The 22194-nt window shown below is 43.5% G+C and overlaps 1 protein-coding gene across 4 annotated transcripts in view; it reads right to left on the minus strand.

Annotated features, from left to right (window-relative positions):
- Positions 1-4094: 4094 nt before the first annotated feature.
- GUCY2F (guanylate cyclase 2F, retinal) overlaps positions 4095-22194 on the minus strand; it is a 54002-nt gene continuing 35902 nt past the window's right edge. For 3 of the 4 annotated variants that reach the window (XM_040584376.1, XM_040584377.1, XM_040584375.1), the window contains exon 19: positions 4095-8897. In XM_040584376.1, the coding sequence (XP_040440310.1) occupies positions 8759-8897 (139 nt within the window). In that variant the 3' untranslated portion in view covers positions 4095-8758. Of the gene's footprint in view, positions 8898-14183; positions 14276-22194 lie in introns of all 4 variants that reach the window. The other variant, XM_040584378.1, reaches the window with a different exon arrangement.

Genomic DNA, 22194 nt, shown 5'->3' on the forward strand with positions numbered 1-22194 from the left:
CCTGGACTCGTGTAGCCTTATGCAACATGGAGGCGATGTGCATAGAGTCCAAACCCACCATTTATAGCACATTTTCCAGTGATGGTGGCAGTGCTCATCTGCCTTTCTGTCTCACGGTAACTCCATCTGAACCCGCGACCGGTTCCTGGGTGGTGGATTCAACTGCTGATTCAATTGCTACCACCAGTGGTCCCTAGGCCAACAAGTACCACCCCAAACAATCTCGGGGCCAGGGATATTCCCACTATGTTTGGGTGTTTGGGAGGGGAAGGCAGACGATTAGCTAACTCCAGTGCCAGGGAAGGGTGTCATCACATGTCATCTAATCATGCAGGTATGTCCCTTGCTTTCTGAGGAGCATTCCTTTTGTGCTTTTCCTTTTCTAAGAAGCACCGTGCAAGGCTGGTTGCTCTCAGTGCTCAGAGCCTCCTGTTGTTCCACATGTGGGGAATGATTTGCTGGAGACCTCTCAGGATGTGAAACCTACTGTCGAACCACAGCTGGAGGACTCCCATCTGAGGAGATTCTTCACTCAGTTCCTTTCCACCCATCCTTCTTCTGGCTGGGCGTATGTGGACTACAGTGCCTGAACATACAACCAAGGCAGGTTCATCCCACCTAAATGAAGACCTTTTTGTCTTCTAACCTCACCAGGTCAGGACGTTATTATTCTTATGTCCCCTGTCCCCCTCCACACACACACCACCGTTGGACAGCCTGCACCCTGCCTGGTGCTTAGCCACCAGGACAAAGCTACAGCAGCAGAGGTAGAGGAGAAGGTTTAAGGCTTTCAGGCTGATCCTTCCTCTTCATAATGTGAGAAATAGCATTCACTGGGTCACCCTGCAGACTGGACCTGCAGCTTGGACCCACCATGAGTATCAGGTCATATATCCCTCTTGTCCTGACCATGTTGCAGTCCTGACAGGTGTAATCAGCCAGAGCAACCTCGATGACATCTCTCCATGAATAAACTTCAGCACCTTACCTGGATAACAACCTGTGCTTATTCCCTCCGGTGCTTTCTGTGTGATGATGGTGTTTGGGGAGCTAGAGTCTGGCCAGGCAGACAATCACCTCCGCAGGGAGCCCACACAAGTAGGTTAAACAAAAGCTTTATTTCCACACAGTGTTCTCAGGACACGGTGCCAAGATTTCACAGACAGCTCAAAACAAGGATTGGCAAGGCTCTGCTCCTGTGATGCTTTCTTATTGCAAACAGCCCTGAGAGTCACAAAATGCATGTTCAGAGCCAAGCCTGAACTTCCTTTAAAATCAGAAGTGTTCAGATTAACAATTTTCAGGTTTGTTCTTTAAAGTAATAACGTAATAATCACATGTAGAGGACTATGAGCAGTTTCTACAGCACCAGGCTCTCAATGCATGGTGAAAGCCCTCTGGTAGTACAGCAGAAGAAATATGCAATAAGCCACGGTTATTAAGGCAATTAATTGCAATACATCTGCCATCAGGTATTATTACGTGCTACGCGACGTTCAGACAGTGCATTGCTCCTGGTCAGCAAAGACATCAAGACTGGCGCTTCAGCCGTGCAGAGTCTGTTTGCTGCCTTCTCTTCCTGCCCACAGTTTTATGACTAGTGTGAAGAAAGGTCAGTTGGTTTCCTGCAGGATTTTGCTATTTTGAAATGTTATTTCAGTTCCAGCTTTTGAATGAAAAAATAAATAAAGAAGGAAATTGGATGTGGAGGTTGGATCTGAGACATCTGCCTCCAGGGTTGCTTTGCAGCGAGAGGCTGGAATTGGTGACTGAGGTAGCCCAGCAGACGGGCAGCTGAGGGGTCTGGCAAACAAACTGTTAGAGACCCAAACCATTTTCTATTTGAAAACTGCAGAACATTTTCAACTTGGCAAATTCCAACAGCAATAGCAAAAAAAGCTTCAATGCTAATAAAAGCCTTCTGTTTGAGACCAACTGGAATTTCATGCATCATATTCTGGTTTTCATTTGGACATCAGGCCTACGTAGACATCACTTATTTCAGCACTGGTCCTTGGCCCTATATTGATTTTTCCTGAGCTTCTCTGCATATGTTAATGAAAAGCATTTCAGACATCTAGCTTGGAGAAAATGAGTATATTTATTTGCAGAGTCTGTTCTACAGTTTTTTTAGCAGTGCCTGCAGTCTGTACTATCTAGTTTGGTTCCTGGACAGTTGCAAGTTGAGAAGAGATAAAGGCAAATGGGGGATTTAATTCCTTTGAATAAAATAATTTTATTGTGTCAGTGAAAGAAGTCAATAAAAGAGAACTGTCTGATAATTTTTTTCTGGACTCTCAGGAGATCCTGTGAAGAAAAGGAGACCGTATTGCACCAATTATTGACAAAGTGAAGGGCAAATGTCATGAATCAAGACTGATGTGGAGGCAGGAAGCAAAAAAGAAAATTGCATGATCAGGAATCATTGTGCAACAACTTTTGTGGGTGGTCCTTGCAGTTCCCCACTGTGTCCTGTGCTGTTTAGCAGAATTTAGAGGTGCTTAGAGATGTTGGTCAGGGAAGGAAGGAGAATGAAGGGGTACTGACATCTGCAGATATCATGAAGTCAGGCTTGGGTAAGATTGTGAGGAAATCTAGTGAATGAGGAAAAGGATGATGAATGAAATTTAATATCAACAGCTGTAAAGTAACGAGCATCAGAGGAAAAGTGTTAGGTGCTTCTTACACTGCACAGCACACAGAGCTGGTTTCATCAGCTCAGGGAACCCTCTCCTGTTCTCATCACAAGAAGACTGGGGGAGTACCCTGGTGTGGGATGAATACTGAAAAGCTTCAGCTGCTTGCCTGTCTCAGCAGTTGCTGGCCCAGGAGCATTGCGTGCTGCTGCTGACCCACCAGCTGCAGGAGGCTGGAGGAGAGGATTGCAGTGACCCAGGGTCTGGAAATCATCCTGAATGCAATGGCTCCCAGTGCATTTTGGGATGTCTGGTCTGACTCTGTGCTAACCCAACCTCCCCTTACATCAAGCTCTCTGTATCCTACAGCATTGTCCCCACAAGCTGACCTCGCAATCCTACAGCTCTTCGTTAGGCTGAGTTTTGCCTGCCAGAGCTTTGTCTAAGTCTCTTGTTTCACACAGCTTCAGTTTGAGTGTGAAGAGCTGTAGCTCCTCTGCCTTCTCCCTCCTATTCTTTTATTCAAACAATTGTTTTTTAAAGCAAATGAGGTCAGTGGTGAGTGTCACACTAGGGTTTTCTAGTACAACTGCAAGGGAATGTAAGGATGTGCAGTTACAGTGGTAGGGAATCCTTAGCCCACCTTCACCAGCGATGCCCATGGACCTGCAGCCAGCTGACAACCACTGTTACTGTGTGTGAGTGGGTGGGTAAAGGAGGGTAAGGGTCTGCCTGTGCATAGGACCTTGCGAGACCACATTCTCGATTGCATGGATAGAAGGGAGCAGGTTGCCCTGATGGCTCCCATGCATTTGACAAAGGGGGAAATCCACTGCTGGTGTGAGGATGGAAGGTTGAGAAGGGAGTGCTCCTGCTGCACTGACCGTGGAGCAGTCCCTGACCTCACCACTGAAGGACACATCTCTACAATGCCAAGGGAAATAACCAGTGCTTCAGGGGAGGCGGACGTGCTGATGTTTTTGCATGAGGATGTCAGGACAGAGACAACATAGTTTCATGAGTTCAAAGAGGGGTAATGCTGCAGAAGACCTACCCAGAGCTGAAGTCCTGCCTTCACCCAACTGCAGTCCCAAGGCCCAGAGATGCATCTTGATATTTTCCAATGAAAAATGTGCTGTGGCAAGTAGTATCACCCCCTCCCTGCTTTAGTGTCCCCATGTCATGGGAGACTTTTCCCAAACATAGATCCATGCAGCTGCTTGGACACTTATCCATGCTGTGGAGCAACCATCTTCCTTGGGTTCTTCTGTAACTCCTGATATCTCCTCTGTCTGGCCATCCTGCTGCTGGCTTGCATATTTTGAGACCTGCCTCTAAAATACTGAATAATGGAGTGACTGTGGGAATGGGAGTCTGCATAGGTGCCTTATCTGCACAGAATGCTGAAAAGTAAGCTGAGAAGTAAGCTGAAGGTAAATATACAACCAAGAACAAGACTTTCAGGTGGAGGGATAGGTCTCCAACGATCTTTATTGGCATTTGGTTTTAATCCACTCTTAAAAATACTGTATGAAATATGAACTATATTCAGACAGTGTATATTGTGCATAAATAGTCTGATGAGGAGCAGCTGAGGGAACTGGGGTTGTTTAGCCTGGCGAGGAGCCTCAGGGGGAACCTTCTTGCTCTCTACAACTGCCTGGCAGGAAGCTGTAGTGAGCGGGGGTCGGTCTCTTCTCCCAAGTAACAAGCAATAGGACAAGAGGAAACAGCCTCAAGTTGCACCAGGGGAGTTTTTGTTTGGATGTTAGGAAAAAAAATTGTTCACTGAAAGTGTTGTCAAGCCTTGGAACAGGTTGCCCAGGGATGTTTTGGAGTCACCATCCCTGGAGAAATTTGAAAGATGTGTAGATGCGGTGCTTAGGGACATGTTTTAGTGGCGGACTTGGCAGTGATAGGTTAACAGTTGGTCTTGATGATGTTAAAGGTCTTTTCCAACCTAAATGATACTATGACTCTATGATCCTATAAATACATTTTCTACAGATCTCAATAGGTTTGAACAATTACATTAAAATTCACCTTATAACATCAGCAGTAAAACCTCCAGCAGTCACGTGGTAGGTTCTTGTTGATAGTGGTTTTTGGAGTGTGTGCCTCACTATCTGAGAAGTCCACCAAGTGACTTGTCCACAATCACCTGAGAAGTCTGCTGCAGAGCTACAAAAACTTACATTTGCTGCTTCCAGCCCCCATCTTCCTCATTACAACATGCAGACACTAGTTTTAGGAGCAAAATAACAAGAAAAGAGCCTGATACAGTCATCGGTTAGTATGGGAAGAAATCTCATGAGTAAATCTAAACCTGTCTAAACAGAACAATGCCAGGAAAATATAAATATATTCTCTGGCTTTCTAACAGTATAGGTTATCACACTCAGGGATGAGTCCTTGACTTTTTCCTGTTGAAATTAAGAGCTAAAAAATACCACTGGCTTCAAAGAGAATTAAGAATTATCCTGGGATTACTAAAGTCGCCAGTGATTAGAACTTTGGTTCTCTGCTACCCTTTCCCACAGATTTACTATTTTATTTTTTTTTAAATAAATTCAAAGAATGTTGTTTATTTTAGAAGACTACAAACTGAAGAAAGAATCCAAAAACTGTGTGCAGAAGGGCAGATTGAAATCCTCTTGTTTAAAACATCTTCAGATGGAAAATTCAGGTTTTGGCTACCCAATATTTTCTTAAAATTATCTTTTCTTGGACTAACAAAAACACACATTCAAAAGATTATTTCTTAGTGAGTAAGTGTGAAACGAAAAAACTGAGTACCCCAAAACTGAAATATATATGTGTCTGTAGATATGTGTAGATTTTGAAAAGGCGAATACGTGCGTAGTGGTAGTCTGAAGAGGTGTGTTGTTTTGTGGTTTTCTTCTCCTGCATTTACTAATGTTTAATATGATATATAGCAGAAATAGAAGGTTACCATGCCTCTTGCTCACTGTCTCATTACCAGCTAAATGGATCTATGGGCAGTTTCTTGTAGCGAAAGTTGCTTCGCATATTTTATACTTTCTGCTCATATATATCTTCCTTGACCTCCATTTTGTCTGTGTGCTGGGAAGAACAAGTGTTTCAGAGAGGGTTAGCCCATCTAGAAAGACCAAGTGGCAGAGTTTCCAGACCCAGGGAAAAGGTCAGGGAGTCCAGCACCTCCTCTGAACCAGTGATGATATCTATGTGGGAGTGAGGTTCATCCAACTTGAATTTATTCATCCATGATGTAGGTTTCTTCACCTGAGCTGGCCATTGGAGCTACTGTTAGAGTCAATGGCAAGCACTTTTAGGGCATGGTTCATCCATCTGAATGCAGATATCCAGGATAGGATTCACTTTTGGGTTAAGGCACCCAACTTTAAAGGTGTATCTCATTAAACATACCTGTCTAGTATTATTTCAGATCTTAGGGTCTGCTGTCTGGCCTCCAGCTGCCGTTGCAAAAGGATCTGGTCCTGTGTCTTATTTGTCAGCTCTGTTTGGATGCTGTAGGTACTCTAGGGCATCCTAAATGCCATTGAGCACCTGTGTTTCAGCAGGTATCTCTATCTGGGTATCTCTGCATGCATCAGACTCCCATGGTTTGAATGGAGACCTTGCCAATAGTCAGTGAAGTTTAGGGGTGACTGTGCTAGCCAGATGTAGGCACCTATTTTAGGCTCAGCTGAGTCATGAAGCTCCTTGAACTTTTTGACTTGGTTTCCACTAAGTGTAGTGGGAGCCAAGTCACCCAGCACACACAGAGGTATTCACCTGTAGGAGCCTAAGAAACACTCCTGGGAAATGCCTGTTTCCCTTCTCTGACTGTTAGGGGACCTGTCTGGGTGACTGTCTCAGACTGCAACTTACAGGGCTATATTTAGCCAGATGATCCTCCTTTTGCACTTTGTGGGTATTTCTCTTCATTTGGAGGCCAGCCTTGACTACACATAGGCTTTTCCAAGCAAAACCCATTGATGCAAGTCTTATTTGCACGGAAATACCACACCAAGAGGAGAGGGAGAGATCACCTGTCCCCATCAGACAGGACGTGCTTTCTGTCTGCCACACTTGCAATTCTCTTTAGCCAAGTCTTAAGGTCATGTTGATTGAACCTACACCACTACCTAACAAAGCAGCACTGATCAATGTTTTTAACATGGGAAAATAATGGAAAAGATATGAATTATGCAGAAATTGTTTGATTTTAGACTCACATTTGCATAGACCAATCCAGATAACGTCTCTTCCTGGAACTGTATGTGGATGCATATTGTGTCAGAATTGCCTGGCCCATGTCTCTTCCACAGGACTTTATTTCTAAATGAATTTGCAATCAGAGCGTGAGCACAGTGTGGAAGGTGAAAGCTTTCCTAAACCCTGTCTGACAGCTCAAGTGACAGATGTCTTTCAAAGCCCAGCTTCTCTCACCTGGAGTATCAACTCTCATCATTAAATAGGCAAAGGTTTCTTTCACAAAACCAGGTGCCACAAAGTAAAATCTCATTATACAAGAAGAATAATGAAGTTCACTTCTGTTTTCACTTTTCAGATGTTCATACTCCAAACAGCTCTTACTTTGACAGTACAAGTGTTTTATACTTGCTACGGTGAATTAGTTGTGAAAGTAGTATCTTCCTTAGCTTTGTGGAGTTGGGCTTGCCTCATTTCATAAATATATTTGCAATAACCAAGGAAGGTTTGGTGAGTGGTTGTTGACTCTTATTTATCATCTGAATGATGAAAATCTGCTCTGGTGGCTCTGATGAGAAGAATTCAAACTGAGCTTGAGAAAGGTCTCCCTGTTTCAAATGAGCACCTTCTGATGGCAATATTGATTAAATTACCATCTCTGCTGTTTGGTAATTCTTCAGCCTTGCAGAAAAGAGAACAACTATTCCCAGAAGTCTGTTAGATGTTGAACAGGAGTAAAAAAACCTGGGAGAAGAAGTGGCCAACAACAAAATTACCTGACCTTGATGAAGTGTGCTCTGTGAGAAGTGCCTACAGGTCAAATGCTGGCCCTTTGCAGAAAGGTATTTTTACCCACTGGGAGGCTTACTTTGAAGACAAGTGCCTCTGAGACCACTTGGAGATTAGAAAGGAAAAACAGTGATGTATTTTAGGCTTTGCACTGCTTAAGTGATGTACTTTTCATTCCCTTAGTCCCACTTTTGCAGGAAATAGAATTTGTATCTTATTAGTATTACTCAGCTAAAGGAACTGAAGAATGTCATTCTCTGCATCTCAATTTTACAGTATCTTGGCATTAGGTTTTCATCCTGCTTTAGGATGAAAGCGTAAAATGTTTCAGATATGCTATATGTGTGAATGTATAAAGCTAAACAAAATGTTCTTCCAGTTTAGATCTGGAATTGCAAAGATGACATATTTTGACATTTTAAGCAAAATCACATTTTGGCATTTGGAAACAAATATTGATTCATACCAAACTGTTTCATTTCAAAACTGCCATTTCAGTTTGAAAATAGTATTAAAATGGCATTTGCAGCTGAAATGTCAAATTAAAAGAAAATGTTTCAGCTTAAATTGACATACAGGAACAAAACATTTTGCTTCAAAATTTCCCCTTGTGGGGGAGTAAAAAATATTTTTTGTTGTTGTCAGAAACATATTCTTCTGAATTGCACTGATTTTTATGAAACCAGAGTTCTCTACAACAACACCCACCCCCCCCCCCCCCCCTAAATTTAATGCAAAATAGTTAAATCAGTTTAGCACTTGGCATTATTGTTCAAATCCAAGCTCAAATGCAGCTGGACATGTTTGTGCTGCCATGCAGACCTAGGTAAAATATTTTTTGGGCTCATCTTTGTGACAGATGCTGATGAAAAGCTAGTGCTACCATCACCATCACTTTTCTCCCCAGTGGACCCCTGCCAAAAACGTACACATACAGCTTGGAGCTGGTGCCCAGTTTCACAAGAGATGATGGTCAGGATTCATCTGCCTTCTTAGGTTCACCCTCTGCTAGAGCTCAAAGGCTTCATCAATTATACTGCTTTTGGCTGGAAGGGGATTAAATGGAGGGTGAGCTCCTCTGCTGGGTGGCTTCAGGGTATCCATCCCGATCTTACTAGTTCTTGGTTGTGATCTTCTCAGATTTCATCCTCTTCAATACTTATTCTGGCCTCCTTCATGCTCCCCAGCTCTTTAAAGGTTGCTTTTGTCAGTGTCCTCTTTGTGTCACTCAGGACAGATTTGAGTTTCCTGGTCAGTGCATCTGACCAGTTGTGGCTGTAGAAGAGAAAAGAGAGGAGCAGTTAGCAACCCCACTCTCTAAGGAATAGCTTTTTTTTTTTTTTTTTGCACCGTTTTGTCAGACAAAGCAGAAACATTAGACATTCTCAAAGCCATCAAGAAGCATCATGCAAGGAGGGATGTTGGTAGAGAACTGAAGGGATGCGGTGGTCCCAGTAGACCATACAACCTGTGGAGCTGTTGCATGGGTTGATAGGTCACACAGAGCTTTCACTCAAGGATATTCACTTCACAAATATAAGTTACATCTAGTTGTAAGAACAACTAGAGGGCTTCAGCTGCTCCTGAAAAAATATTCCTAACTGTGCATCACAAGCCTCATAAAGCACCTAGCTGGTAATAAAAGAGATTCCCTGATAATCATCTGTGCTTCTCTGGGTTTGAGGTCGTTCACTGCCACCAAGGAGCCATCTGAAGGTCCAGTTGCTCTGACAGCCCCATGATCTCAGCAAGCCCAAGACATGATGGTCAGAGAACCAGAAAGTCCTGACACCAGTCTCAGATCCAGGTGTGGTTTTGCTGCCTTAGCCTGGCACTGTTCCTGACAGAATAAGCTTTGCTGAGTGCCAAGACTTAAAAGTTGGGCTAACTGAGAGCCTGCGTCTAGATCCAGGCTAGTAAACTGATGTGATGAAGCTGAAAAGGATCATCTGATATGATGATCCAAGTGTCTGTGATGTCCAGCTTCTACCATCTGTTGGTAGGCATAGATTTATTATAACATAATGGGAAGTTCAGAGACAAAACAAACATCAAGGACTTGTAGAAGGCCAGAACTTGAGTGAATCACAAGGTTTTAGGTACGTCTCAACTCTGCAGCTGTCCTGCCCAACATAAAGCATCATATGAAAGCAAATTTACTGTGCATAATAGCAGAAAATATCATTTCAGCTGTTGTAAACCAAAAAGAACCAAATGTTAACCCATACGAATAATATAATTGTGATCATGTAGATATTAAAAATAAATGGTTGAGAAATTGTTGTGTGTATATATATATATATATATATGGTTTTCAACTGTTCAAAGCATTGTCGTGTACAATGAACACCCAATACTTTAGAATAGAAATATATAAAACTGACTAAATGAGGCAGCAATTCTGTAGCCGTAGGACAAGGGAGAATGGTTTAAAACTGAAAGAGGGGAGATTCACACTACGTATAAGGAAGAAATTATCTGATGATGAGACTGGTGAAATACTGGCACAGGCTGCCCAGAGAGGTGGTGGATTCCCCATCCCTGGAAAAAACATTTAAGGTCAGGTTGGAAGAGGTTCAGAGCAACCTGATCTACGTGAAGGTGCCCCTGCTCATTACAGGGGGATTGGACTAGACGGCCTTTAAAGGTCCCTTCCAACCCAAACCATTCCATGATTCTATGATTCTATCCCAAGAGTGTAAGATATGAGGCCCTGAAAGGAGGGGAACGAATATTATTAGGCCCAAGGACTATTCACACTGGTGACCAATTACTAATATAGAACTGTTAAGCAACCTAATAAAATTGCCCTTGATGACAGCGCAGGATGAGCTGTTTTTAAAGTATCTATTAGATATCTATAAATTATATAAATATACTTTAAAGTATATATAAGACTATAGAAAAGTCAACTGATAGCACTGGCACCAGAACCAGGTATGCAGGGTTGACCACTCTGACAGCCTGTACCACATATCTAATGTTTCTTTGTTATCATTCAAGGGACATACATTTTATTATTTGACCTAAGGTTCTGCAGACGGTGTTTGCTGGTCTGGTTACCTGTGCCTGAGGACTGGCAATTAAATCTGGATGCAACAAGCGAAGAGCCAGGAATTCCAAACTCAGCACACGTCATGTTCCCTTCGTTCCACACTCAGTGGGAGACCAAGGGCAGCGAAGGACAACCAGGGGCAAAAAACAGGAAAGGGGTCTAAAGGCAAATTTCTGAATCTTAAGGGATCACCCAAATGTATCAACCCAATGCAACTGAGGATTCAGTGGAAGATCAACCATGAAAATTCATTCGTTGAACTTTATGAGAAAGAGCTAATGCCCTTGTCAAAGATGATCCAAAATGTATTGCAACAACTGAGGAAACAAGGAAAATATTTTTTCTTTTTTTAGGCCTTTCTGGTGTTGGACAAAGGAGATATGCCTTCCACTGTGTTTTTGGTTTTGTTTGGGTTTTGTTTATCTTTGAGATACTGCATATCAAGAGAGAAGAAGTAGCTGATGCAGAGTGTAAGAAAGGGAGAAGAAAAGAGAGACACGTTGGGGAGAAAAAAATCAATAGAAGTGAGTGTTTGGTTTCTGCAGTTCTGATTTTAATCTTTGGAGAGATCATGCAGACAAAATCATCTGAGAATATCCCTGCAGTGGGGCTGAAGAAGTAAGCTGTAATTGTATGGGCTTCTGTGTAGGCACCGGTTTCACCTTTGAGGACAGAGAGAACCTTTATCAAAAACCCTTTCCTGAATGAGCTTTCACATCTTAACTGCTGGTCAGCCCCACCTTGCTGATCTATGGTTTGGCCAGCAAGATGCAACGATTTGGATGCTTACGGTATTTCCTGAAGAAGAAAGAACTTCAAGGGATCTCCTGTCACTAAGCTCAGTTCATAGGACAAGAGGTCAGAATACAGGGAGAGACAGTTTTGAGGAGGGGGGTGGGGGTGGGGAGGAAGAGAGAAAATAACTTTAAAAATTGAGACTTAATGCTTTCAGGTGATCCTGGACTGGCCCTTTGTCCATGCAGGACTCAATACCTGTATGCTTATATGTCTAAAGGTCAGCAAAAAGCAATAGAGGTGACACTAAGATTTATACAGCATGGATCCCTCCACAAATACAGCAATCGCACTGGGGTAAAATCTCGCTCCTTTGAACCCCACAAGGAACTCTGGACGACTTACATGGGGTCTAAGTTTCATCTCCAAAGTGAGGTCAATCTAAGGATCACATTGACCTCTCTGTGGGACAGTTCTCTGCTGGGCCTCGAAGGAAAGAGAGAAATCACTTTCTCCATATCAGAAGCATTGTAAGATGCTTGGGGTGGGATTCAGCTGTCTGAGGATACTGCCTAGCAGCATCTGAGATGCTATGGTTTATTCTACATGGTCTTCAGCTGCTGTTTCATCTGTCAGCCTTGCACAAGAGTCTCTGACAACCACAATGCTCCAGGCTGAACCCCACTTGCATGAGTGGGTTAGTAGGTCCATATTAAGAGCAGAGATCCTACTGCAAGACAAAGTAAGATCACTACTGGTATAGCCAAGGGCTTTATCTTCGGGTAACTGGAGGCGCACTTTGGTGTTGCTCATTCTTTGCTGCGTATTTTTATCAAGATATAGTGAGAGCCATCACTTCTCTTGGAAAACAGGTGTCCACCGAGGACAACAGAGTCCACAGTCACTCTTTGAAGTTTAAAAGATTCACTTCCTGAGCATGAGGAGCAAAGTCTTGGCCTTCCTTTAGACTCTAGGCTAGGTGAATACTCCAAAATATATAAATACTCCAAGATGGAGATTCATACCTTATCACAACAAGGACCCTGTGATACCATTAAGTTTACAGTCCCAGACTAATGGGACTGTAAACTGGGTGAATGGACTATAGATCACTACATCTGAGATCCTTGTATTGCATTCCTTTATTGCTATCAAGGAAAAACAAGGTTATTGATGGCATTTTCCCTTTCATCATAAATGTCTAAGATAGATTAGCTGGAAACATCACTAAACCACCAAGCAGGCACTTGGGAATAAGTGGCTGTTGAGGACATAATTGCCTCCATTGAAAGCTTCATGCACACAAGAAGGATTGAACTGGGACTGTTGAAAAGCCCCAGGTATAAATGCCTTATTGATTTTTCTACTATTTCCCATGAAATGAGCCAAGTGGGCTTATGAGGACCTTCTGTTCTCCATAATGTACTGCTAATCAGCCTTGCTTCAGTGCAGAAGTCCATGTCTGTGGGTGATATATGTACTAAATATTTTTGTATTGGTGTACATGCAGTTTTTCTCAAGCAGGGCTAATCCAGCTGAGAGATCCTCTTTGTTTCTGGCCTTGGAGGATTAGCTTGTGCTCATAGGTGTAGATCAGCAGGGCAGTCTTCTGTGCCTTGGAGCTTATATTCAGCAGTGAGTGTTCATATATGGTAGTGCTTATGCAGGTCTCTGCACAGTGTGTCCCATATTTAAATCTTTTTTGTTGTTGTTTTTTAAGTGAGGAATTTTTGCCCTGCTCCTAGAATAGGGAGAGCCTCATACAAAAATTTAAAAATCTCTTAAGGGAGATAAAACAGCCTAGTAACACCCACTGAATCTTTAAAAGTTGTGGCTGTGAAAGAGGAACTCAGCCAAAAGTTCTCTGCTGGGTTTTATCATTCTGAGAAATTTGGATGGAGCTTTAGTCTTTAGGGTAATCTATGAGCTCGATACAGTGTATCTTAGGACTTAATAACCAGACTATATCTAGGCACTGTGGGCTTTCACCCACCTCCGCCTTTTTCTAAGAAAGTGGAAATTAAGTAAAAGTTAGTTCAGCGGCACTGGGCAAAAACATTATTGCTGCTTTCAGAGACATTATTAAGAAACCCAATCATACAGCATTTTCACAGGATACCAGACCCTCTGTGTGCATGTGTGGGTGTGTGTGCTTATATGCCAGCCTTGCTCTGGTACTTGTTTGATCAGGCACCTCAGGTCATGCTGTTATACTCCATGGAACTTCTGAATTCCAACCAAATCATCCTAAATCCACGTTTATTTCTCGTACCAGTAGGTACCATGGGGATGAATAACAAAGCTGCATCCTGTTTCACGTCATGAGGTATGGAATTACACTGGGCAGGAGATACACACTACAGGAAAGCAACAATAGGCAATTTGGATTCTTCCAGGCTTGAACTCCAGCTTCATCTCTGTGTTTACCACGGACTGGGCTCTTCCGGGCACAATGCACATCGACATCCAGTAGGTCGGTAATACACTGCAGGTAAACACAGTAGTACTGTATGTCTTTCAGGAGTTAGTGTGATAATAGCTCACAAATTTGCTATGAAATTTCCCAACAAAGCTATTACTATCTTTAGGTAGCTTTTCTGTTGTTCCAAGCACCTTCTGAATGAGACCCTTTAAAAGAATAATCCAAATTTTTTTTACAAAAAGAAATAAATAAAAAAAGCATGACACTAAAACCAGCAAAGTGCGGACAAATAACACATAAGCAGACACTAAAGAGCAGAGCTACGCTGGGACTGTCCTACAGCTACTACCTCAGATCTAGGCCCTTTTGCCAAGGAGTTTTTCAGCTTTCCTCCTTTTGAACTCTGCAATTTCTTCCGGGGGTAACCCATGAGCTCTACACCTGCAGTGAACATGTAGGCTATTAGACAAAGAACCAGTTCAGTTTCATCTGCAATAAAGAACAGACCGTAACGGAGACCGAGTGAAAGGCGTTTTCTGGTGTCAAAAAGGAAAGCAAATTTTATGCATGGTTCTGATTTAATTTATTCCCCTCTTGTGTCGCTTCAGCTCAACTTATTGCGAAGAGTGAGGTTAGCTAATTTTGGGTGTCCCAGAGTTAAGTGCCTGCTCTGAGACAGGCATCTTTTGTAATATCTGTAGCCCAGCACATCCAGAGGGCTCATGGCACATCTTAGACGCTTCTCCCAGGACAAGATGAATGACTTTGTTGACTGAAGAGCACAAAATGTATATCTGTGATGGCTATATCCAGAATCTATCAGACAAGTTGAACCCTGGGAGAATTATGTCCTTGTTCCGCTGATCCTCCCTTTCATTCATCAAAGGGAAGAGCAGAACTACACTGTTGTGAAGATCTTGCCTTTGGTTAGTTCAGCTCCTGCGTCAGTGCCTTTTGGTGGTACAGGGGTGTGGCTTTCAGAAACTCAGCTCTCAAAGCTATGGGCACATTTCCAAATGGAAGCCCTATTTAGCTGTCCCTGGAGACAGCCAATTTTCCCTGGAAGCTTAGCACAAATTTAACAGCCTTCACCGAGGGAGATCGGAGTCAAGTTTCAGCTCTTTTGCCAATTCTGTCCTACAAACGGAAACATCTAACCAAGCCATCCTTCCATGCCTTACCTAAATCCTCAGCCTTGGCACCATCTTTCCTTTTTACAGAAACCTTGAGCCCTGTTTATAAACCCTCCTGTGAGTGCTGGAGCCTTTGGGGCTGGGTCCCAAGGACAGAGAAGCCAGGAGAATATAATCCTGATGCGCTGAATGAGGAATGGCTTCTTCTGGGAATCTACAGCTCAGATGGGATGCAGCTCCTGAAATTTAGCTATATCTGACAGAGGTGCCTCCATCTGAGCCAAATATCTTGGGCTCTCTTTTGAGCCTGTGGAGGGAAGCAGGCAATGCCAGACCACAGTGAGGGTTTACCCCAAAGCAGATGTCCTCTGCGCGGCAGAAAAGCAGCACCTAGAAATGCCTGTTTCTCTGCATTGACTCTAAGAGATGTGTAAGATGACCAGCTCGGATGGAAGTGTCTATGTTAGAGGTAAATAACTTTTAATAAGATTAAATCTTACCAGCTGGAGTGGGAAGAGGAATACTTTGCCTCCAGCCCCTTCATGCAAGCAGTAGCAAAATTCAGCTACACATGGGTAAGTGTGAGGGTCTTGTTCTTTGAGTCCACCCAGCAGGACTATGTTATCCACAGGGGAGTGGAGGAGGTTGCTGCCTGTTTCTGCACAACAGTGCAGCAGGTTGTGACCCACAGAAGGTGAAGACCTGACCAGAGTATCTGGGGATCAGGCACAGTGTGACATTGCCTGAACTCTGCCTCCAAGCACTGCTCACACAAGTATCAAATAGCCATTTGGTAATGACTGGACCTTCATCCACAGCACATAACGAGAAGAAAGATCCAGTGTAAACAACACTGACACATCTCCTGAACTCACTAACGTCTGAGCAAATGGAAAGAGCTGATTCTGCACCATCCATCCCAATCTCTTACAACCCCCTTCTGTTTGAAGTCAGCCGCTGTTTTTCCAAGGTCCTCTCTTACCTCCACCTTGCTTCCAAAGCCAGCAGGAGAAAAACTGTAAGGTCCTGCACCCCAGCTCCCTGGACAGTTAAGGAATTTGCCTTCTCTTTTCTGAATATGGTGTGTTACAATGTTTTTCTGCTGAGCATTGAAAACACAAGCCCCTGGCTTGAACCTTGGGCAGCCAGCACAACTTCTAGTTCCCAGTCACAAGGGAAAAGGCTCAGACCCATAGACAGAGCACCTTTATGACATGGTCACTCCGTACCCTTCCATGAGAACAATTGCAACTCAAACTGCCTTGAGACCTGGGTCATATGGATGCAAAAATAGTCTTCTCTGTCCTTTCTCTTATCTCTGCTTTGCATAAACCTTTATGCTGTAGCAATGCAAACCCCATCACAAGGCACCTGATGTGTCCTGATGTATACTGAGCAGCCCAGTACATCTCAGCTCTGAGGTCCTGCTCCAGCCAGCCCTGAAGCCCCTTCATTGACTGCTTCCCACACACCTTTGCCTTTATACCATTCAAAATCATCTCTGGGGTTACTTGTTTCTGGGGTAGTTCATTTTATTTTAACCCACATTTTGTCATACTCCGGTTGTTCTTACTTTAAATGGCTGGTAACTTTGTAGAAGCAGTTGGCTGGGGAGCAGAGAAAGGCAGCTCAGATGTTTTCTCTTTGGTACTCTTTCCTCTTGTCCTCAGCACTGTTGTTCATAAAAGAGCTTTTGGGCTGATGTGCAATGAGAAAGCCTGTTTAGACGGCATGACGGAGAGCAGTGTACCCTGATCGGTACACTCTTGTGTACCGATCTCACTTGGCCAACCCACGCAGTGGTGCACCACCATAAAAATATCCCTAAACTCAAGCTGTCTCCTGTTCAGACAGCTGAGATCACTCATCATCGGGCTTTCCTCTGCTTCTCTTTTCAAGGAAAGTGTGGGCAGATCCAGGGAGAAACACCCTCAGATGAGCTCCCACAGCCAGGACCCACCCTAGATAGCCTCTCCTGCTGCAGAGGTGCTGATTGCTGCTCTCTCTGTCCCTCTGCAAAAACATCCTTCAAAGGGACCTTTGCCTTCCAGTTCACCTCCCAGCCTGTCTGGGTGAGACAAGAAAATACTGGATACATCCAGGCACATCTGGGCACACCTCAGCTATGCCTGAGGCCATACCTGAAAGCCAGAATATGATCCACAAAGCCAGCCAGATCCTGACCACAGTTTCAGAACTACCTTTCCCTAAATCCATAGAAACATCCAGTGGAGAAAGGGTAATGTATTGAATCACATCCTCCAGCCAAACAATGCCCCTACCTGACTTTGCTTCCTTTCCAAACACATCATTTAGGATTTCTTGCTATCAGCAGCAACTCTCTAATCTAGTATTCCAGTAATTCTTCCAGAAACCTCAGTTGGCTCAAAAAGAACTTGTTTAAATATATCAACTGGAACAACCACATTCCAAGTTAGACAGCCTTGTTCAAAGGGAGATGAGTCACTGGCTTGCATTCTTTCTCCCCTCAATCAAACTTCAGAGGAAAAAATCTTCTTTCTCACCTGCATTATGCCATAGCCATGACCAGAATATTCCTTTAGCTTCATTTTGCTGTTGTGTTAAGCGTTCAAAAATAGTTTGAAAAGAAAATGTTGTGAGGCAAAAAACATCTGTCCTGACATTGGATGATCAAGCCTGAGTCAGAGGATGCTTTGATTTCCCCAAATAAGTTGTTATATGTTATATGAACTTTGTGAAGTGTAGTGATGCTGTTGTATAATTCCAGATATGTAAGGAAAAGTTTTTCACTGATGTTTGCTCCACAAGCTCTTTTATTTCTGATCTAAAAGTGCATTGGGTGAAAAACAGGAGCCTAAATGGAAATGTTTTCACTTATCCCCCCAGAAAGACACATCAGCAGTAACAGCAACAGCAGAGACACTCCACTGATTGTCTCCCATCCTGCCAGGGTGCCTCAACACAGACAAAGCAATGTGAGCCTTTTATTGGGTAGAAGAAAAAGCCATGTTGTCCTCATGGGTGTCTTTTTCCTGGCTTGTGAAAAGATGGATTTTTTGAGCACCTTTCACTGCTTCTCACCCATTTCATCTTCAAACAAGGATCTCTGTGTTTTCTCAAGGGTTGATCCTCATATATGTGAGGATGGGAAAGCCCAAAACCTCTCTCCTATCCCTGGCTGCATCTTCACTTTTTAGTGATTTTTCATGTCAGGTTGAACTTATCGTTGTGGATGGTGGTGGGCTAGATGATCTATCAGTCCTTCTGGACTTAAGACCTACTGCATGATTTCATACAAAAGAAAGGATCTGGTTTGATGATAAAAATTCAAAACTCTTGTATGTTCCTAACCCTGGCCCTGGGTTCTTGGTCCAAAATCCTTGAGATGGCCCACAATCTGTACCTTTCTCAATTGTATTATTATCCCTGGCCCCCACCCCACCCCCCTCCAGTTAACTTTCCATAGCTAATTTAAAATAGTGTTAGAAAGGGAAAGTTTCTAGATACAACTGCTTCATGGGGTAGAGGGCTCCTGCTGCTTGAAAGTACTGTATTCACTGCCAGAGCAAAGGGTTTCTGGGACGGTAAAAGTTGGGAAGTCAGAAGACTGAATATGTCACTTATCTCCTTGGAACTGCAAACAAACAAGATCCCAGCTCTGGGATTTTTTTCCGAATTTCATTATCTATCGAATATTTCCTTGTGCTAGATATTTTTTTCAGTGCTTTGCCAAATACATCTGTGATTTAGTGCAGGTCAGGTTTGTATTTGCTAGGTCTGTATAACCTCATATCTTTTCTGCTGTTATGGACAAGAGGAGCGCTCCACCAGCGCTGACAAGGTGCTGCCTGTCCCAGAGCATCACAGGACACCAAATTCCAATATCCCACGTTCATAAATTAGCAACTCTGTGCTTTTTCCATGGCTGCTCTTCAGCCCCAGAACTAACCTCCTGGTGTACCCTGCCTCACAGCCTTCCTTTGAACCTGATTATGAAATCTCAAAAAAAATATTTATCCTACAGGTAGGCTGCTGCTAGACGGCTCAGCATGCTTGTTTTTGCTCTCTCACCATTTTGTTATACCTTCTCTATGTCCACCCCAATCTGCTATTATTTCCTGTGGCAGTATCAGGCTTTTGTGGAAAGCTTTTTAATTTGCCTTCTGTGGCTATTGCACAATGGAGCCTACAAGATCCTAAGATGCTGCAATACAGAGCCTAACAAGCTACAAGGAAGAAGGAAAAATAATATTTATTACAAGGCAGACATCTGCCAGGGAAGGTGTAGAAATTTGGAGCAAGGAAAGGACTAAGGAGCCTATTGAATTGCCTGCCTTGTTCTATGTGATGCAAAGTTAAACTCAAGCTCCCATGTAAAGCAGATGAAACCGAAATTTTCATTTGAAAGAAGGAGGTTATCCTTCAAAAAGGAAAATTCTCTTGTGCAGGAGCCAGCACTGCAATCTGGATGTTAAACTTGCACTTTCCATGTGTCCTGGGACCACTACTGAAACCTCCATCATATTCCATAAAAAGAGCATGGGAAGGGGCTTCTTACTTGATTACATTAGGAACCTAATGAAGTTCATCAAGGGCAAGTTTAAGGTCCTGCACCTGGAGAGGAACAACCGGAGGCACCAGCTCAGGCTGGGGGTGACCTGCTGGGGGGCAGCTCTGTGAAGGACCTGGGTGTTCTGGTGGGCAGCAAGTTGCCCATGGACCAGCGGTGTGCCCAGGTGGCCAAGCAGGCTGATGGGTTCCTGGGGGCACCATCAGGAGGAGTGTGGCCAGCAGGTCGAGGGAGGAGATCCTCCCCCTCTGCTCTGCCCTGGTGGGGCCACGCCTGGAGTGCTGTGCCCAGTGCTGGGCTCCCCAGTTCAGGAGAGACAGGGATCTACTGGAGAGGGCTATGAAGATGATGAGGGGACTGGAGCATCTCCCTGATGAGGAAAGGCTGAAGGAGCTGGGGCTGTTCAGCCTGGAGAGGAGAAGGCTGAGAGGGGACCTCATCAATGCCTACAAATATCTTAAGGACAAGTGTCAGGGAGGAGGGGGCCAGGCTCTTTCCAGCGGTGCCCAGCGACAGGACAAGGGGCAATGGGCACAAACTGCAACACGGGAACTTCCATCTGAATGTGAGGAAAAACTTTACCCTGAGGGTGACGGAGCGCTGGGACAGGCTGCCCAGAGAGGCTGTGGGGTCTCCTGCCCTGGAGACATTCAAACCTGCCTGGACACAGCTCTGTGCAACCTGCTCTGGGAGAGCTGCTTCAGCAGGGGGGTGGGCTGGGTGGGCTCCAGGGGTCCCTTCCAACCCCAACCATTCTGTGATTCTGTGATTTCCAGTAAGATTTTTGCTTCTGAAATTAGATACACAGACCATGAACAGCTTGACCAAAGGTAATTTTAATAATAGTATTTTAGTTCATTTGTTCTTATATACGGTTTGAATGAAATTGGGGTGCTAAGAAGCATATTAGGTCTTTTAATTGAACTGCCTTTCTTCTAATTTTTTTTTTTTTTATCCTGTGTGAGCCATGTCACCCACAGCATTAGGGTTTTAAGAGTAAAATGCATTTATCTGAACATCCTTACACAACTGTAAAGGTATGTAAACCTGGTGCAGACAGTGGAAATCAATGGCAATGTTCCGACTAATGCTTCCAGTAAGTCTGTAATTGTGATTAAACAGAGAGGTTGATGAATATCCATTTACTCAAATTATGTAGGTGCAATAATTATTCCTTTCTTAGTCATTTGGTGGCATCTTGAGGTTTATTGCTAGACAATCAAATGTGTTCTCTCAGCAATTTCAGCATTACCAGAAGGAGTTGTTATCACAGTATTTTACTGGACCATTAGTATTAACCCAATCACAGAACTAAAAATTCTTTGATGTTTTTAAGTTTGCTGAAGTTTGGTTCTAACCTGCATATAAATTCACCTTTGTAAGGTCAAGGACCATTCTCCAGGTGTAGGGTGCCAAGACTACTGCAAGCACAGCAGGATAATGAAGCTTGATTTCTCCCTAGACATCTATGAACAGCTCTATGAGCTACTTGATCACAAATCTGCACGTGACTGCCTACCAGAGCTGGAAAATTGCTTTCATGTGTCAAGAAATCCTGCTGCCAAGGATTGTGCTTGCTGCTTTAATTGGCTGATGGGGTTTATATCTCTTGAAATAATAGGAAGTTAGCATCTTTTTAATGTTATCTGCTGTCTTTTCCATAAACCAGTGCACTCAAGGCCTGAAATACTCCATACCTCAAGGGCTATGCCTTGTTATGGCAGTAAGAAGCATTAACAGACCATGAGTGAAACTAAACTTATCAAGTTGTCTAGGTCTATATGAGTTCCAGGAGATAACTCATGGGGTCAGACACAGATCCAGAGGTTTATATAAGGGTGAAATATTTTTTTTCTTAGGGTTACTTTGAGCCCTTCCTTCACACAGAACTCCCACCCCTAGGATCTGACCCTTAAACCCACGGCCCACAGGTTTGTATTTCCATAGTGTGGATATGAGACCAAGCACGATTTATTAACCTTCTCTTAATAAATATCAACACTCAGCAAGACTACCACAACTGCCCACCTCTAGATGTTTAGCCCACCCAAGTCACAAAATAAAGCATGAGATAAAAGCAAATGCTCCAGGACCTCATGGAGAGGACAGACCTAAATAGAAGATTAGTTCCTTCAGGAGAGAGCAAAAAGATGATTAGTAGAGGAATTCAGTACCTCCTTCTTCAGCTTAGAAGTCTACAGATGAGAAAATTCCTATGGCAGTATATAAGGCAGTGACTTGAAACCATCACACTGGCCAGTAAGAGAGAAAAATCTTTCAGCCTCTCATAAACCAGCACTAAACTGAACCATCAAGATAAGGCTGGAAAAACAGGACAAAATGTCTGATACCCCTCTGATAACAGCACAGCCTATGCATGAGCCAGTTCTCCAAATATTTGCTTTGCTTGAACAACCAGTTACTTCTTTCTACCACTGGACATTTGACTTCTACAGGGTATAGCTTACATTTGACCCTTCACTGGGACAGTTTCAGTTTTGTGTAACTTTGCTTCTTCCTCTGATTACTTTCACATTCGTTCAACTGCTGTATGATGATCCACGGGGACAGAAATACCGCAAGGGAACAGTGAAGATCACAGCCCTGGGACAAGGGCAGAAGATCTCCTCCCTCCCTGAAGTGCTACTCGTGGATTCTTCTGAGGTTGCACAACG

This window comes from Falco naumanni, chromosome 2 (genome assembly GCF_017639655.2).
Source record: "Falco naumanni isolate bFalNau1 chromosome 2, bFalNau1.pat, whole genome shotgun sequence".
NCBI classification, from domain to species: Eukaryota; Metazoa; Chordata; class Aves; order Falconiformes; family Falconidae; genus Falco; species Falco naumanni.